We start from the raw sequence: 14,577 nt of genomic DNA on the forward strand, positions 1-14,577 counted from the left end.
GAAAATGTAAAATGGAACAATCAGCTTGAGAAAAGATCTGTTTCTTAGGAAACTAAGCTGATAACCACCACATAATGTAACAATTCGAATCCTAGGTATTTACTCAGAGAAATGATATTATTTAAATTCCATTTATATGAACTTCTAAAACAGGGCAAACTAATCTGTGGTGGGAAAACAATTAAGACAGATGTTGCCTTGAGACAGTCTGAATGGAGACTGACTGAGAAGGAACATGAGGAAACTCTAAAGCTATCATTGTAGTCTGTATCCTGATGCAGGCTGGGAACACAGGTGAATAACAGCTTCTATCAAAAGCCATGATGAGTGCTCACTTCAGTAGCACATACACTAAATTGGAGCGATGCACAGAAGATTAGCATGGCCTCTGTGCAAGTATAATGCACACAATCGTGAAGCGGTCATTACTTTACTTTTTTTTTTTTTTTTTTAAAGTCACTGACTGGTGCCCTCAAATTGTGCATTTCACTGTATGTAAATTCTACCAAAAAACCCAACCAGTCTATAAACAAATATTGAATTCAAAATGCTCAGACTTGAAGTATATCGATATTTATAACTTACCTCAAAGAATTTAGGAAAACTGGGTGTACAGAAGGATGGACAGATATACAGTTACGTAACAGAGCAAAAACAACAAAAAGTTAACTGTAGGATCTAGGTGGTGGGTATATGTGTGTTCATTGTACAATTTTCCAAATTTTCTATATTTTAAAATATTTTCATGATAAAATGCTGGGAAAAAATGCCTGATCAGCTTTCTTAGCCAGAGTTACATTATGTAGGTATGGACACCTAAGTATATGCAGAGGTATAAACATTATATACACTTACATACATAAAATTATAAAAACTGATGCATACTTTACATCTTATTACTATGCCTGAAGAAATCATGCTTAATATTGCCAAATACTAGTCCTTTAATCTTCATTCATTCCCAAATATTCATTATTATTATTTATAATAAAACACAAGGCACTCTACTACATGCCTTGGGAAATAACAGCTCACATTTTAAACACCTAGCACATGCCAACCACTTAATCCATTTATGTTCAATACTTTAAGAAAAGTACCTGATTACAAGCATTACCACTGGTTCACAGTTATAAAATTTTAATAATTTCAGCACTTGTGAATAGGCAATTGTAGTTTTTTTTTTTTTTTTTTTTCTTTTGAGATGGAATCTTACTCTGTCACCCAGGCTGGAGCACAATGGCACAGTCTCAGCTCACTGCAATCTCTGCCTTGCAGGTTCAAGCAATTCTCTGCCTCAACCTCCCGAGTAGCTAGGATTACAGGTGCCTGCCACCATGCCCAGCTAATTTTTGTAGAGACAGGGTTTCACCATCTTGGCCAGCCTGGTCTTGAACTCCTGACCTCGTGATCCACCCCACCCTCGGCCTCCCAAAGTGCTGGGATTACAAGCCTCAGTGACCGCACCAGGCCTTTCTTTCTTTTTTTTTAATGAGATGGAATCTCACTCTGTTGCCCAGGCTAGAGTACTGTGGCATGATCTCAGCTCACTGCAACCTCTGCCTACGTGATTCTCCTGCCTCAGCCTCCTGAGTAGCTGGGATTACAGGCACCAGCCACCACCCCCAGCTAATTTTGTATCTTTAGTAGAGATGGGGTTTCACCATGTTGGCCAGGCTGGTTTCGAACTCCTGACTTCAAGTGAATCTGCCTGCCTCAGTCTCCCAAAGTGCTGGGATTACAGGCATAAGCCACTGTGCCTAGCTGCCACTGTAGTTTTCTTAATTAGGATTCTGTAAATACATTTACTTTTAAGGCAGGGTCTCCATCTGTTGCTCAGGCCGGAGTGCAGCTGCACAATCACAGCTCACTGCAGCCTTGAACTCCAAGGCTCAAATGATCCTCTTGCCTCCACCTCCCAAGTAGCTGGGACTACAGTGTGTGCCACCATGCCCGGCTCATTTTTAAATTTTTTAGTAGACACAGGTTCTCACTATGTTGCCCAGGCTGGTCTCAATCTCCTGGGTTCAAGCAATCCTCCCACTTCAGCCTCCCAAAGTGTTGGGATTACAGGCATGAAGCAGCATGCCTGGCTTACATTTACTTTTATCCTGAAACGGTTTATTATTTTTTTTTTTAGTAAATTTTTAGGTTGGGGACCAAGCATGAGAAAAACCAGTGCAAACGAAAGAAGGATGTTCCATTTGGGTTTTGTATCTTACAGAAGTCGTTTTGATTTTTTAAGATCAATTGTAGATACATCTGCTAACCTGGAGAAAAAAAATACATGGAAAAGCTTTATTTACCTCTTTTTGGGAAGAGAGGCAGTAAATATTAGTATTTCCTGTAGACGTTATCCTTTTGGATAACAGATTGGCCTAGATCATGTATATTTTTATAATCGTACTTTGTCTCTCAGCGAGTGCCAAAAAGAATCCCAGGATTTCTTTTCACTTTAAAAACAAACACTCAATTTTATGCCATTGATCTAAGAAAAAGAAAGTCCTTAGGAACCCACACATATTCATGAGAACAAACATGAAGCTCATTCACCAGGAGGCACACTGAATGGAAAGGCAGGGTTAAGGTGAAAAGGTCACGACAAACATTACGGGCTCGGGCTGCTAAAGCCGTCTGTGAGGCCCCTCACACAAATGGCTGCAGGAAGTGACCTCATGTATCTCTCGTGGTTCAAAGAAAAAGATGTTGCAATGTCTTGCCTATAGATTATTTTTTAGAGAAGAAGAGGGTTAGAGCCTGGGAACAAACTGTAGGACATTTTGATATTTCACAGAACAGACTGTGGGTGACCGCTGAGGAAGGCTTTTAAGGAAGCAGTTAACGGCTTATCTGCCAATGCCATGCTTTTATTTCATCACTGGCTAATAGAGCAGGTTTTGGGAGGTTGAGAGTAAAACAAAAAATGAACACATTTCAGAGTCAGGCCTAGATGCAAACCTCAAGTCAGCTGCTCACCCACTAAGTAATTTTGGATAAATTTCTTTACCCATTAGTGCCTCTATTTCCTCAAGAACATAAGGAGGATAAAACCACCTGCTTGTCAGGGTTGCTGGACGGACAAATTGAGATCAACTATTTAAAAAACTTAGTTCAGTACCTACTGTATGGTAAGTACCCTGTCAGTATTAGTTTGTCTCTCTCCTTTGCGTAAGTAAGCCCTTGGTTTTATTAACACTAGAGCCAACATTTATCGCAAAGCCTCTCCTGCTCACGAACTACTTTGGTAGGGCAAAAACACTAAGAAAACCCTCCCCAGCTCTTCTCAGGCCATTCAGACATTCTCAAGCATGCATAAAGAGGTGAAAGTGAACCTATCATTTCTGATTTTCCCTAAGCAGTCTGGCACAAAATGTAGGTGTTATTTATTTACTTATTTATTTCTGAGACAAGGCCTTACTCTGTCACTCAGGCTGAAGTGCAGTGGTGACATCACGGCTCACTGCAGCCTTAACTTCCTAGACTTAAGCGATCCTCCCACCTCAGCCTCCTGAGTAGCTAGGACCACAGGTGTGCACCACCAAGTCCAGCTAATTTTTGTATTGTTCGTAGAGACAAGGTACCCTTATGTTGCTGAGGCTGATCTCCTTGGCTCAAGTGATCCTCCCACCTTACTTTCCCAAAATGCCAAGATCCACTGTCCCTGGCTTCCTTCAATTTTAAAAATTATATTTGTCTGGTATTCTTGAAAAAAAAATTTTATATGAGCAATTTCGTAAATGGTTCTGGGAAACTGAGTTAAGAAGGCGAAATATAGAAAATTCTAATTCTCTTTAGCTAGGAAAACCACTCAATTCAGTGACCAGAAGTAACTGTGAGTCTGCAGAGATGGTAATACCCAGGGACAAGGTGACATGCACCTAGGAGGTTACAACCAAGTATTTCTTAACGAAGACACTTCAATTTTTTTTAAAACTTTTTACATTAAAATTTTTTTGACCAGACCACAAAAAAATAAAAAAGACAGAAAAAAAGGAAGAAAAAATTTTTTTTCAAACATATATAAATATTTAACAAATCTCTGTATATCCATGACTCAGTTTCAGGGATTATCAATGATCCCATTTTAAAGCTGGAACTTAGAGATACTATTTAATCTGTTTCAGTACGTTTTTAGAAACACATATCTTCAGAATGGTATTCCCCTTGGGAGGAATAGAAGTCCTTACGGTTAAAACCTCAAATTTCACAGTGGAAATTACCTAAATTCTGATATACATATTAAAAACCTATAGATTTCTCTTTCCCTAGGAGAAAGGCAGATCCTCTAAATGTGGAGTTTTTACTTCATAGAATTTTTTGTCAACTACGGATAACAAAAATAGAAATCCTTAAGGTTGCATCATATTAAAGAAGTCTTTCCAAGGACGTTGGGAAGACCATTAGCTCAAGATAAAGTTAGGGAAGGCCAAAAATGAAAGGAAGGTACACAGGGTACACTCACAGAGGCGTTGACATGCTCCTGATTCCCACACTTTAGGTCTCTATTCTTGCAATTTTTTCCCCCCTTCCTGAGACGGAGTTTTGCTCCTGTTGCCTAGGCTGGAGTGCAGTGGCTGATCTTAGCTCCCTTCAGCCTCTGCCTCCCGGGTTCAAGTAATTCTCCTGCTTCAGCCTCCCGAGCAGCTCAGATTATAGGCATGTGCCATCAAGCCCAGCTATGTTTTTGCATTTTTAGTAGAAATGGGTTTTCACCATGTTGATCAGGCTGATCACAAACTGCTGACCTCAAGTGATCCACCCTCCTGGGCCTCCCAAAGTGCTGGGATTACAAGCATAAGCCACCACACACCGCCTATTCTTTAACTTCTACACAGCATCATTCACCATCTTGGACAACCGAATCACTCACTAACACAACTGCTCTCACCACTTCTCCAAACTCATTATAAAACTAGAAGGAACAGTCTTCATAGGTTCAACAGTGTTTCTGCCTCTTCACCTCTTAGCATTAAGAAAACAATTTGTGGCATATAATTGAGTAGCATTTGCTATCTTTGCTGTGGGAGAGCCCTCTATTCTTGGGGGAACAAAACAGAACTTGCTACAACTAGAAACAGACATAAGCAAAAGAGAGCAAACTGCCCCCATCAGCCGCCTCCCTTAGACAGCCTCAAATTATATGCAAACCTGAGCTGGCTCATGTGGAAGGGTTTTTTAATAGGGAGAAAGCTTGGGCTCAGTTGCAAAGATCGAGAAAGTTCCAATTAAGCAGGCTAGATGAGGATGAGTGATACCACCACATTCAGCAGGAAGCTTCAGGCCTAAACACATTAACCAGAAATGACTCTACAGCTGGTTTATATATATGACATCATGTAGTCTGAGCTGCGGTCCTTGCTGCCCACTGAGAAGTATTCACTGTCTTCTGACTTATTTCATTCTAAAGGGAACTTCCATTTCTTTTGATTTCTATGTGAGCTTCAAAATCTGCATGTAATTAGTCACAATTTCACAATAAACAAATTTGGTTTTCTTCCCCAGCCACTTTTTTTTGGATACAGAGTCTCTGTCACCCAGGGTGGAGTTCATTGGCGTAAACTCGGCTCACTGCAACCTCCTCTTCTTGGGTTCAAGTGAGCACGTCCAACTAATTTTTATATTTTTAGTAGAGATGGGGTTTCATCATGTTGGCCATGTTGGTCTTGAACTCCTGACCTCAAGGGATCCACCCACCTCAGCCTGCCAAAGTGGTGGGATTACAGGTGTGAGCCACCACGCCCAGCCCAATGCCTTTTTCTAAACCCTGCTAATCTGGTGTTTCCTTCTCCAAGAGAACATTTACACTCCTCTCAGGGTGAGTGAGGCCCTACAAGGCTAGCTGGATCACAACTTACTAGCAGGAGTTACATATTTAGGGCAACAACATGTCTTGGGGAGACAATGAGCACAAGAGGTGAAAAAAAAAAAAAAAAAAAAGGCGGAAAAGAGTTTGGGAAGCCCAAATAGGAACATGAAAGCACAGGACAAAAACTGAAATGAAGGTCCATGCAATACCTTTGGGAAGATGATGCTGTCCATTTCATCACTGGGTGAGTGAAAGAGGTCAGAATCACTCCCAGACTCTCTTTTAAGTACACCTTGTTTTGAGGTACACTCTCTGCCCAGTCCAACATCCAGGAAGTTCTCACATTCTGAAAAAGAGAATGTATTCACCAATATTGAAAAACAGACAAACAAACTTAATTTTCCTCCCAGCAACCAGTCTTTTAAATCTCTCCTTCACACTTATCTTCCTTCCCTACATCTTTTTTTTTTCAATATTAAGAAGCTATAAAGGACACAAATTAGTAGCTCTGCTACTCCAATTCCAGGCTGGTATAGCTCCTATAGGACAACCATGTATCTGCCATGATTATATTAGGTACAGACAGATAAAAGGATGATTTAGAAGCATACTCTACCTCTATTTAGATACCCGAATGATAATGTTTTCCTCTTGGTAGTTAGGGAATTTTCTTCTTTTGTCTTCAAAATCCAAAGTCTGTTACTAGCAACTATGTGATAGGGTGGGTTTTAAACTTATAGGTTCTACTGAGTAATAACAAATAGAAATTTAACTTTTCTTACCATAAATAGCTCCTAAATTGCGGGCATAATGTGCCAAAGGGGAAAAATATATCATTTAGAATCTGTTTCAGTTCAGTAACTAGAACAGGGACCCTGGCAAGCCAGTGAGGGGTCTGCTACAGAAATATTACATTGGTACATCGAGGAAGCCTAAAAACTTAGCCTGAAATAAGCAAGGTATTCCCCCTCACTAACTTTGCTTGTTTTGTGTTGTTTGTTTTGAGACAGGTTCTCATTCTGTCGCTCAGGCTGTAGTGTGGCGGTGCGACCTCAGTTCACCTCAACCTCTGCCTCCTGGGCTCAAGCAATTCTCACACGTTATTCTCCCAAGTAGCTGGGACTACATGCACATGCCACCATGCCCAGCTTATTTTTTGTCAAGATGGGGTTTTAACATGTTGCCCAGACTGTCTATTAACTTTGTAAACAAAAGTGACATGTGATTTGGTAGTAATATGGTTAAAGAGATTTGTAAATGGTTAAACCAAGAACCCAAGATCCATTACGGAGTGGATATCAGCTTCCTTCAAGAAGTTTTAAGGATAAAAGTCATGGCTGGGTGTGGTGCTCACGCCTATAATCCCAGCACTTTGGGAGGCCAAGGCAGGTGGATTACCTGAGGCCGGGAATTCGAGACCAGCCTGGCCAACCCCGTCTCTTCTAAAAATACAAAAAATTAGCCAGGCATGGTGGTGGGTACCTGAAATGCCAGCTACTTGGGAGGCTGAGGCAGAAGAATTGCTTGAATCTGGGAAGTGAAGGCTGCAGTGAGCTCAGATCACACCCTTGCACTCTAGCCTGGGCAAGAGACAGACTCCATTTCACGAAACAAAAAAAAGATTAAAAAGTCATGCATCTCTGTTTTTGTCAGCATGTTAATGTGTTATTTAGACAAACATGTATGTACACTTTATCAAACTTGTAGGTGACACTAAGTGATGAAGGACAGAGCAGGAAACCTGGCTATCTAAGAGATAAGTGAACTCTACCTGGAGGTTTTGGGGGAAGCAAAATCAAGAGGAACTGACAATACAAGGTGATGGCAAAACTGAAAAAACATTAATAGTTTTAGTCTCTATTACTAAACAGTACACTGGCATCCAAAACAGGAACAATCCCGTCACCATGCACCATCCAGACCACACCCTTCGGATTCTGCTTGTTCCTAGATAACACCTAAGGTAGAACACTGAGAAACAAAAATGTGTACAAAGTAATGGGGTCACAACAGTCAAAACATCTGAGATGCATTCAGCTTGCTGAGGAGCTTGAGGAAAATGTGCCTAAAGATGGTCAGAGATTGCCTCAGTGCTATTCCAGGGGCTGAGCAAAGGCCATGAGTGTGAGCTGCAGAGCTTCACTACAATGGGGCTTCTGAGCAATAGGCTGGGTAGCCCTACAAAGTAATGACTATTGAACCCAGGAGGTGGAGGCTGCAGTGAATTACCACTTTACCAGAAGGGTTGGAACAGAGAGTGAATGGCTATATCAGGGTATTACAGAAAGAGCAGCTACACAGAGAGGGAACCTGAAGACCAGAACAGATAACTTCCAATGTCTCCTTTGATTATTACAGTCTATGCTTGCATGATAATTATGCTGTCTGAGAGACTGTGGGAAGAAACAGTTGTTCTAATTAACATTTATTGATTAGTGATAATTACTAAATTATTCGCCCTGGTAGCTCAGAGCAAGGGTCAACGAAGCACTGCATTAGTATAGGTCATAAATCACTTGTCAATAAAGTTACTTTTTCTACTAACTAGGCATCTAGCTAAATACTGCACAGTATCCAAATAAAAAGAAATGCTTCGTGTTGTGAGGGAGGCAGTTTACTGTCTCATGGCAGAAATGAACGTATTAGGAGACAATTTCAACAAAGAATTACACAAAAAAATGCCATAGGAAATGGAACAGGGCTTATGGATTAATCTGAAAATCTTTCAGTTAAAACAAAAATCACCTAAGTTTGTTTCAGTCTTGGTTCAAACGATTTCGGAGTGTGTTAATTCAGTGGGAACAGCCCTGCCTTTAACATACTGGAAACTATGGGCATTCTGGAGGGTTTTTTCCCTATTTCCTAGAGCATGCAGTAACTTAAGAGGAGTTGGTGGGTGTGATCTAGTCCTTCTCCTTTCCCCACTTGAAAAAATAAAAAACGCCTTTCTGTGGTTGAGGGAAAAACAGGGGGGCTGGCCAAGAAAAGAAAGGGCTGTCACAGCAACTACACTGAGCTGCTCGCTGTCCAGCTGGCTGTCTAACAGACCACGTCCAAATTCCAGACTGGAAAACAAACCAGCTCATGATATTCGAATGGAAAATTCATGGGGAAGATCCAGATTCAGCCCTGGTAGGAACACCTCACCCAGAAAATAAATTCAAGCCAGCACCACAAGGGATGACAAACCAAGTTTGGGATGAGAGTCTGCTCTGTGAGATAAAGCCAATTGTTGAGGAGGAGAAGAGGGGAAAGTACAGAAAAAAAGAGTAAGATGGAGAGAGAGGGACTATAAACCATTATAACCCCCAACGTCATGGGGCAGGGGAAGGCGGGAACAATCCCTAAAGGCAGAGCTAAGCCCCTGGGTCACATGTATTTTTAAGTTTTCAAAATTAATAAAATATTTTCTTTCTTCTATGTCCCCTTCCTAATGAATAAAGGGGAGCAGCAGATCAAAGTATAAAGAATAAAGAGCTCTGGTTTTAGAGTTAGACTGCTTGGGCTTAAATCCAGGTCTGACTAGTTATTAGAAGAAAAATTCCAGGCAAGAAGTAATTTCACTCTCCTCTCAGTTGCCATTTCTGTAACAGTGACAAGGGATGATTGCTACTTCCCTAAAGGAGCCATAGTGACAGAAATAATTTATACATATAGTATCCACAACTCTGGTTTCTAGCATATAGCAGGTGTGTGATACATGTGTCTAACAAAGTTAAGGCTTCATTAACCTTTAATGTATGATTCAGTAAGTATCCCGATGACAGAACCTTAAAAGTGGGCATAGCTAGGGCCAGTCCCATTTTATGACCCGTATGTAAATTTGTCTATAATTTTTGTATACTGAGCTATTAGCTTTTTAGAAGCTAAGAGAATACAAACTTTTAAAAAGATGCTGTCTACTACCTGGGGTTTAAAATAACAGATATACCAACAAATTGTTGTTGAGGAAGGGTAGGAAAACACAGTGCTGACATCCAGTGGGCTCTGTTATGTCACACTAATCAAAATCCTGCCTTGTGATGATCCATTACTGAAGAGTATACAAAGTGATTTTAAAAGACAGTATCTATTTTTGATACGGAGCCTTGCTCTGCCGCCCAGGCTGGAGTGCAGTGATGCCATCTTGGCTTACTGCAACCTCTGCCTCAGCCTCCCGAGTAAGTGGGACTACAGGGGTGTGCCACCACACCCAGCTAATTTTTATATTTTTAGTCGAGACGGGGTTTCACCACATTGGCCAGGCTGGTCTTGAACTCCTGACTTTGTGATCTGCCCACCTCGGCCTCCCAAAGTGCTGGGATTACAGGCGTGAGCCACCATATCCAGCCAAAAGACATTCTCTTATTTGGTCTAATGCTACTGCTCCCTTGAGGAAGTGTTTATGAAGTAAAATAGAGAAACTTGCTAAACAAAGTAGCTGGGATTCACAAAAACACTATGCCTAAAATCAAAATCTCCGTAGCATGATTCTGATCTGCAATTTTAAAATCAAGATCAAAAAATACTCTAAAAAGACTAAATTGCTTATGTTTGGGGTTAGGGTGTGGAGGTCTACAGAATTCAAAATTGTATCCTGGGGAAAATGTTCAGGGGTTCAAAAATCATTTCTCTAAATACGGAAATTAAACTATGATGTGTGGAGATCTTTCCTCCCTATGAATATTCAAACTGTGAGCAACCTCATTTAATCTTTACTTGGCAGAAAGTTTCACTCTTGGGTGGTTGTAATTATACTTTTAGTAAAAGCCCCAAACAATTTAAGGAACCAAAACACAGTAGTAAGTGGTACATGTTTACGTAGACGGTTCTAGGAGGCTACATGGGGGAAGTATCAGCTAAATCTGTGAACAGGGTCAATCCCATAAAACTTGGACCCTATAGCAAAGTATCCTTTACCTACTCTCAAAAATGAGACAAAAATAGAGAAAAACACTTTTTATATCTGTTTCTAATATTTCTAATATTTCCTTTGTAGTAAAGTCAGAGAATCGAGAATCAGTAGGAAGCTTCTCTGCAGTTAGAGGATTCAAAACAATTTTTTAAATTTAATGCTGCTGGAGTGTACCTACACCTAAACCATTTCTAAAAAGACCTGCAAATGAAGACCAGGTAATTTTTAAAGCTGGGCAGTAAAAATTGGGAAAGGAAACAGAGGTTTGTTGGGTAAAGGAGACTAAAAAAACTCAGAATGCAAATTGCTAGTATTCACTTAGCAGCCGTAGGAACAGGCAAAGGGATTACTCATCATGTCATCTGTGTAACACCCTCAAAATGAGACAAGCTAACACTTTACAGATGGGAAACAACGGAGCACACAGACATTAGGGAACATACTTTACGTCACAGAGTTAGAGGCCGGACTCGGTTTAGAAGCTGGAAATCCTAAGTAACCACAAGCCTTGTGCTGTGTCATTAGCAAGGAAGGACTTAACAGCATCACACCCTCAAGTGTTGTTAGTAGTAACTCAAAGATACTTAAGGAAAGACTCAAATCCTGACCATGCACACAAAGTGTAATGGTTCTCAAGACTGGATTCAAAGCAGGGTAACCAAAGGAGCTTATGAAGATTCTGATATCCAGACCACACTCCACCCAATTAAATCAGAATCTCTGGAAGTAGGACCCAGGCATTAGTATATTTTTAAAGCTTCTTCAGCCAGGTAATTCCAATGTGCAGTCAAAATTGAGAACCTCAGGTTTGGTTCTTAACAGTAGATTTATATAACCTTTTACCAGATTAACAAACCTATGTCCCTTGTATATACACGTCACAGATGCCATCAGAAATGAATGAATCATAAAGTCACCTATGACGTCTGCTACTACCAAAATAAAATTAAGGTAATGACATACTCATCTTCAACTGTGAGACAAAATGCCTACAAACCCAAATCACATATATCCCTTCCTCTGATTTATTGTATAGCATGCTAAGGAAAGGTAGATCTCCAAATAAAGTGATCTGTTAGAGTGGGCCTGCAGCTCCAGAAAATGAACGGACAATCTCAGCTTACCTGGGTTCTGCTTGGAAGCCAAAAGAGATGCTGCATCAGGGCACGGCTCTATTGTACACCAGTTTTCTCGGTTTATCTGAAAGAGAAGGAAAACACTGAGTTTCAGACATTGAAGTACCGTGAGATAATTTTATAGCTGCAAAATTTTTGACTATACCAACATTCCTGTCTTTTTAACACAGGGTGAGTAAACTTATGTCAAGGAAAAAAACAATTTTTTTCACGATCTATACTCAATTAAGGCTCTAAAGAGACTATCAATAAAAATTAGGCATACCAAAGCAATAGGAAAAGATACATAGAGATGAAGACCACAGTGTACGCCAAGAGTAAAATAAAAAAAAGTTAACAAATGAAACTGACTAAAGACTAAAATACCAATTTGGTGTGGCTCATGCCTGTAATCCCAACAGTTTGGGAGGCTGAGGTGGGAGGACTGCTTGAGGCCAGGAGTTCCAGACAGCCTGGCCAACATGTTGAAACCCCACCTCTAGTAAAATACAAAAATTACCCGGGCGGGGTGGTACATGCCTGTAATCCCAGCTACTCGAGAGGATGAGGTGCAAGAATCACTTAAACCCAGGAGGTAGACGTTGCAGTGAGCTGAGATCATGCCTCTCCAGCCTGGGCGACAGAGCAAGACTCTATCTCAANAAAAAAAAAAAAAAAGAAACAGGCTCAGAGGGGTTGCTGAAGTAATAAATAGCAGGACTGGTGCTGGAATGCCAAGTTTGTGTTATTCTAAAAAGCAAATACCCCCTCTAAATTAAAAAAAAGTTTAAGTATAGCCTTTATACCTCCCAACCATCTTAACATTATAACGCTATTTTCATTACATTTTAAATTTTTAAAATTACCACTGAAGATTTCAATACTCCTCTCTTAATTGATAAAGTAGAAACACAATCAGCAAGATGGAGAAAACTTGAAAAACATCCATCAGTTTGACACAATATAGGACATTCCACCCAATAACAGCATAAGACAGATTCTTTTTCAAGTGCATGATGAATATTCATATTCTATGACAAAACAAATCTCACATAAAGCAAACATATTCTGTAGCACAAAACAAGTCTCAAACATAAGAGAATTAAAATCATAAAAAGTATTCTTCTGCGATCACAACGGTATTAAATCAGAAATCCAAAACAAAAGATACTCGGAAAAAACTCAAATATTTGAAAAAAAAATTTTTTTAACTTCTAAATAACCCAACGAATCAAAGTAGAAGTATTAAGAAAAAGAATAAAATATTTTGAATTGAATAAAAATTAAAACCACATATAAAAATTTGTGGGATATAACTAAAGCAGTGCTAACAGCAATATTTATATTACATGCCTGTATTTCAAATCAGTGATCTAAACTTCTACCTTATGAAACTAGAAAAAGGAACAAATTAATCCAAAGCAAGCATGATAAAGAAAATAAAGAACAGAAATCAATGAAATAGAAAACGTAAGAACAATAAAATCAATGAAACAAAAAGCTGGTTCCTTTAAAGGGTCAATAATATCAATACAACTTTGGTGAGGCTAATCAAAAACAAAAGAAATACTAAAGATGACAGGAATTAGGAATTACAGAGTGACACCATTACAGATCCTACAGATACTGAAAAAATAAAGAAATATCATGAACATTACTGCAATAAAATCAAGTTGGATGAAACAGCAGCATTCCATGACACTACACAAACTACCAATTTTCACTCAAGAAAATATAAATAATCTGAATAGCCTTATTCTATTAAAGCAATTTAATCCATAGTTTAAAACTTTATTACAAGGAAAACTTCAGGCCCAGTTGACTACAGTGGTGAATACCACCAAACATTTAAGAAGGAAATACCAACTCTACACAAGCTCTTACAGAAAATAGAAGAAAAGTATTTAAAACACAGCTCATTTTTTTTTATTAGCTTTTAAGTTCTGCGTACAGGTGCAGATCGTGCAGGTTTGTTACATAGGTATACACATGCCATGGTAGTTTGCTGCAGCGATCCCCCTGTCATCTACATTAGGTATTTCTCCTAATGTTACCTCTTCCTAATCTCCCAACTTCCTGCTCTCCCTCCCCTAGCTCCCCCACCCGCCCCCACCGGCAGACCCCATGTGTGATGTTCCCCTCCCTGTGTCCATGTGTTCTCATTGTTCAACACCCACTTATGAGTAAGAACATGTGAACACAGCTCATTTTATGAGCCTAGCATTACTCCGAAATCAAAACCTGACAGCTATAACAAAACTATAGATTAATATTCCTCAGGAATACAGATGCAAAAAACCTTAACCAAATTTTAGGTTAATGGAATCCAGCAATATATAAAACAGATTAAGATATCATGACCAAATGGGTTCAACCCAGGAATGCAAGTTTGGTTTATCACTTGTAAAAATCAGTTTAACCAACGAAAAACCTCATTAACTAATGACCATCATTAGAGGAAAAGAATTTGGGGTTGGAAGTGGTGGCTCATGCCTGTAATCCCAGCACTTTGGGAGGCCGAGGCAAGCAGACCACTTCAGGTCAGGAGTTCAAGACCAGCCTGGCCAACGTGTTGAAACTCTGTCTCTGCTAAAAATAAAAAAATTAGCCGGGTGTGGTTGTAGGTCCCTGTTAATCCCAGCTACTTAGGAGCCTAAGGCACGAGAATCACTTGAACTCAGGAAGCAGAGGTTGCAGTGAGCCATGACTGTGCCATTGAACACCACCCTGGGTGACAGAGCAAGAATCTGTCTTTAAAAAAA

General features: G+C 39.8%; 1 protein-coding gene and 1 non-coding gene across 2 annotated transcripts in view; one reads left to right on the top strand and one right to left on the bottom strand.

Annotated features, from left to right (window-relative positions):
- The window catches only part of AKAP13 (A-kinase anchoring protein 13), a 261,930-nt gene that overhangs the window by 92,688 nt on the left and 154,665 nt on the right, over nucleotides 1-14,577 (bottom strand). Inside the window, exons 9-10 of the mRNA XM_037731692.1 lie at nucleotides 11,825-11,900; nucleotides 6,016-6,152 (exon numbers count right to left, since the gene is read on the bottom strand). Coding sequence (XP_037587620.1) covers nucleotides 6,016-6,152; nucleotides 11,825-11,900 — 213 coding nt within the window. The remainder of the gene's footprint in view (nucleotides 1-6,015; nucleotides 6,153-11,824; nucleotides 11,901-14,577) is intronic.
- LOC119468361 lies at nucleotides 328-433 on the top strand. The gene has a single exon (XR_005197021.1). It is a non-coding gene; the product is annotated as a U6 spliceosomal RNA (small nuclear RNA).

The sequence above is a fragment of the Cebus imitator genome, unplaced genomic scaffold, assembly GCF_001604975.1.
Source record: "Cebus imitator isolate Cc_AM_T3 unplaced genomic scaffold, Cebus_imitator-1.0 Scaffold416, whole genome shotgun sequence".
NCBI lineage: Eukaryota > Metazoa > Chordata > Mammalia > Primates > Cebidae > Cebus > Cebus imitator.